General features: G+C 37.7%; 1 protein-coding gene across 7 annotated transcripts in view; it reads right to left on the minus strand.

Moving 5' to 3' along the window:
- LOC107749009 (mitogen-activated protein kinase 10-like) overlaps positions 1-4,767 on the minus strand; it is a 67,591-nt gene that overhangs the window by 5,899 nt on the left and 56,925 nt on the right. For 5 of the 7 annotated variants that reach the window (XM_016564047.1, XM_016564048.1, XM_016564050.1 and 2 more), the window contains 2 exons: positions 4,424-4,487; positions 3,473-3,550 (listed from right to left, as the gene is read on the minus strand). In XM_016564047.1, the coding sequence (XP_016419533.1) occupies positions 3,473-3,550; positions 4,424-4,487 (142 nt within the window). Of the gene's footprint in view, positions 1-3,444; positions 3,551-4,423; positions 4,488-4,767 lie in introns of all 7 variants that reach the window. The other 2 variants (XM_016564054.1, XM_016564053.1) reach the window with 1 other exon arrangement.

Genomic DNA, 4,767 nt, shown 5'->3' on the forward strand with positions numbered 1-4,767 from the left:
AAAAAAAAAAAAAAAGGTTGGCCTAGTTAAGTTGGCCTAAACTAGTTTGGTCTTTGCTGGTTTTAGAGAGGTTCTGGCAACTTTTCAGCTGGTCACACGGGAGACCAGCTTGGCCAGTACAAGAGATCATATTAAACCAGCTAAACCAGCTTAGACTGGATTTTTTAGCAGGGAGTTTGGACTAGCTTGAATTCCAAGATGGTCTATTCTATACTGATTTTCTGGGTCTCTAATGCCCGTTTCCTATGTTTCTATCTCAAAAACTCTGCCCTTCAGCGCCTCTTGTCAAATTGCCCTGGTTTTTCTTTACCCACAATTCCCCTCACAGTAAACAGCATCATGTATATCACATACATGTGATTTCAGTGACCACTCGAGTGTAAAAATAGACTTTCAGCTACATCGCTCTTCTCTCACTTAACAGAATCCTCCAGTCATCCCCCACAAAGGACACCTCCAGCGTCCCAGAGACCTCCATAAATCTCCCGCCTAATACTGCAGGATGGAGCTTCCTACAGCGCAGCATCTCAGACTCCCAGATCCTTAATAAAACAGGAAGGGAACGAGGATTTATAGCTGGCATTGATTTTAACCCCAGTCCAGTTCTGCGGGTTTAACTAAACACACTGAATCATTGTTTAGTATGGGACGCCACATCAACAACCCACCACTGTTGGTGCAGGACATCTATAAACACCATCAAGCATGTTTATAGTCATGTGATCAATGTATGTTGAAAATAACCTGCCGTTTTGTTTTTCATATTTGCACTGTAGCTGTCAGAAAAATACAAATATAATACTTTTCATAAAACACACTCACTAAAGACTACAATTTGTAAAGCTGTTTTAAAATCATATATGTGCGTTTATGAAAAGCAAACTGAATTGAACTGAATATGTGACGATTCAACACACTAACCCACACTGCTGTGAAATACGGAGCTGCATTGCGACTGCATTCTTCAGCACAAGCACTTAATTACAAAGTGGAGAGACCGACTGAGAGAGAGAGAGAGAGAGAGCAAGAGAGAAAGAGAAAATGAGGCCAGAAAAGGATGGACAACACGAGCAAAAAAAAAAAAAAATTTAAAGGGGTCATTTGATGCGATTTAAATTTTTCCTTTCTCTTTGGAGTGTTACAAGCTCTTAGTGCATAAAGAAGATCTGTAAAGTTGCAAAGACTAAAGTCTCAAATCCAAAGAGATATTCTTTATAAAAGTTAAGAGTCAACCACACCCTCCTAAAATGGCTCGTTCTAACACACCCCCACATGTCTACGTCACGATGTGGGAAGATTTGCATAACGCCGTCCAAATGTTCACGCAAAGAAAGAAGGCGTAACTTTTATTCTGGCTGTAGTATTGTTGTTGCCACCGCCACCATGTCGTGAAGGCGCTGTGTGTTTTCGTTTTGAAAGCGAAACTACTTTGGTTGGTCTTCCAAAAGAGGACGATATCCGCTTCGTCATGCCTAGAGCTGATCCGTGCTGGTCGCTGAGGAAATACATCAACTTCGCGCTGTGGATCGCCGGATTGGCTTTCACCATGGACGAAGCGGAGTCCAGCCCGGGGTCGTCACATGTGGTTGCCGCAAGCCCGCCGGACGCTCCTTCGTCGAATACGCCGGCCGCGCCGTTCTCAAGCCCGCCCGCCGCCGCTCACTCTAGCCCTCCGGCCTCCGCTCAGTCTAGCCCGCCGTGTGTTTCGTTGTGAAAGCGAAACTACTTTGTTTGGTCTTCCAAAAGAGGACACGACTAGAAATCAGTGGTTAAGTTGTATTTACAACACTGTTCCAGAACACTTCAACCCAAATATTCAGATGTGTGCAGCACATTTTATGGAGGACTGTTTCCTGATCCTGGGAGAGTAGACTACAATGCCGGCTGTTCTGACTCACAGACTGTAAGTACGTTTTCATATTTAAAGGATTTGCCACTGATGATTCAAACGCGAGTTTTGAGCAGTGTAGAGTAGCGCTTATTGAACCTAAGCAGCTAGAAACCAATAGATCTTTCTTAACATCTTTACATGTTAATAAGCAAATAAGACGACAACAAACATGAAGATCACCTTCTCAGTGCTGCAGGACTGCAGACATGCAATCACACACACACATGTGCTGCCCTCTACAGGTCAAACACACACACTGCAACTCCACATCCCACAAACCTTAAAGAAAAGCCTCTTCGCTGAGTCAATTAGCAAACGAAATCCTACAAATATTTCAGACTTGTCTGAGCTATTATTTTTGTAAAATGATGAAATCAGACACCATGGACTCCAACCTTAATTATGAAACATGTATACATAAACAGTGGCAAATATACAATACATTATAAAAACACAAATACATTTTTAAACATTGACATGTGAGTTCCCAACATTTTGGTTTTAAACTCAAGAATTAATGTGCGTATTTATTTTTTATATACCATTACTTGGATATTTTTACATTGCTGTAGAATTTATTTACATAATGAAAAACACAAAAAAAATCCCCTTCACTAAGCTCTGCTACAGAATGTAAAAATATATGCTGGTAAAAATTGGATAGATGTTATTTTTATGTGTGCTAAATTAAATTGTGACACTGCAAAGCAGTTTTATCTGGCATCTGTCTTAAAAAATTTTGAATTACAGAGTAACACATTAAAAAGTGCAGAAACTTCCCAGAATAAATTGAATAAAATAAAATAATAAATAATTTGAATGTTATTACAGGTTTTCATACTGAATTTCATGAAAAATTATTTTACTATATTTGTTGGATATTTTCATTAAAAATGTGGAAGGAAGAAAGAAAGAAAGAAGGAGAAAAAAAAACTATCCAAACTCCAAACAGACCTTCCACTGAATTACAATATAATATCTTGTTTGAGAAAATGGTGGATGGCATCAGCTGCTAAATAGGGTTGCTCATTAACATTTTTAAGGCAGGGCTTGGTGAAAGATCAATTGTACTTCTCTAAGTGGAAAATAGGTTAAAATAAACAGTGTAATAAAGTAATTTTCCTAAAGATGCTGTAAGCGTGTTTTGGTATTATTTTTTGGTATATACCACACATCTTCAATCTGACAAACTGAAAGAGTTCTCCTAATTCACAACCTCTTGGAGGGACCCAAACTTTTTCAGCCAATCAGAAACACTTTCTGCCTGTCAATCACTGTGCACTTTAGTTGGAATGTCTTTAGGGGCGGGGTTTTGTTTTGTAGCAGAAAGTATTGGGTGAAATCGCTTACAGCACCTTTTCTTATTTTCAGCAAAGACCACAACAGACACTAACATTGTCAATTACAGACTGAACAACTAGCACGTAATCACACTCAGGACGTGCTCTGTTTGAGTCACGCGGACGAGATGAGAGAGGGGGACAGGGACAAATGGAGCAGTCACAATGGGAGGGTTTCTCATAAACAGCTGAAATCACTTTAAATTGACTTACAGAAGCATAGCTTATGCACAGAGAGTACCTGAGGGAGAGGGCTGTCCCTTCACAACACCATTCTTTGTTCTCTCCTCGAAGTTCATCACCTCTTTATAGATGAGCTCTGAGCCAGAGAGACAGGGGGAGAAAAACAGAGAGAAAGAGCACATTTAGATCTAATCAACTCAAACTACTTTAGGTTCATTAAAAACCAACAAAAACAAAATTAACAAATTACTAGTAGATTTTCATGATGGTAAAATTACGTTTTTTTTTTTTTTTTAAGAGTCTGTTAATTGTATTTTATTAATAGCATTTTACTTCACTATGTCTTCATTTAGGACCTTATGTTGTGGGGACAAAATGTCCAAAGTGCTGCCCAGTGTTGTTATTGTTAACTTAATCTACAACTGTTAAAAAAATCAGAAATAAAAATAAGCTGAATTAGAAATATATAATAATAAATATATTAAATAAATGTGTGTGTGTGTGTGTGTATGTACACACAGACACACACACACACACACACACACACACACACACACACACACACTTATTTACATCTAGATGCAAAAATATATCCTAATAAAAATGACAAGAGCATATAAAAAAGACTAAAACTTAAAATAAATTCAAATAAAAGCTAATTAATATAGTATTCATATAGTATGCATATTTAAAAAGTACTGTAATATTATATAAATAATACTAAAACAACACAAGGAAGACAAAATTTACTAAATCAAGTTCTATTTTAAAATGTAAACATGCAAAAAGATTTATTTGAGGGCTAGTTTTAACATCTGAGGATAGAAACTAGCAGGATCTCAGTATAAATAGTCTTGTATCTCAGTAACAACAGAAGTCAATGGAAAGTGGCCACCATGATAGAAAAACAGCTGTGTGCGTGAATGATTTACAGCTTCATCTCTTCATGTGTCTGTGGGCTGTGAGTTATGTCATGTCCACATGCAGAGAGCTCCAAACGAAGGCCTACCTTTCCATTCATCAATCGAGTGTTCCCTCTCATCTAGCTGTTTATCATAGATCTGTGGAGGAGGCTGAGACAGAGAGAGAGAGACATATTTAATCGTTACCCAACAAAATCATCAACACTGAGCGTCTTCTGGATAAACATGTCTTAAACGTATCATTGCTGGTCCTTAATCATAAATACAATCCTCTTACTATTAAAAATACATGCTTTATTATGGAAGCCTGTTTCCACTACTGAATTAAAAAAATTACAAAAATTGTGACTTTTATCTCACAATTCAGAACTTTTTTCTCGCAGAAATGCAAGATAAAACCTTGCAATTCTAAAAAAAAAAATCAATTTTG

Source organism: Sinocyclocheilus rhinocerous, unplaced genomic scaffold (assembly GCF_001515625.1).
Source record: "Sinocyclocheilus rhinocerous isolate Xijiao unplaced genomic scaffold, SAMN03320098_v1.1 scaffold260, whole genome shotgun sequence".
NCBI classification, from domain to species: domain Eukaryota; kingdom Metazoa; phylum Chordata; class Actinopteri; order Cypriniformes; family Cyprinidae; genus Sinocyclocheilus; species Sinocyclocheilus rhinocerous.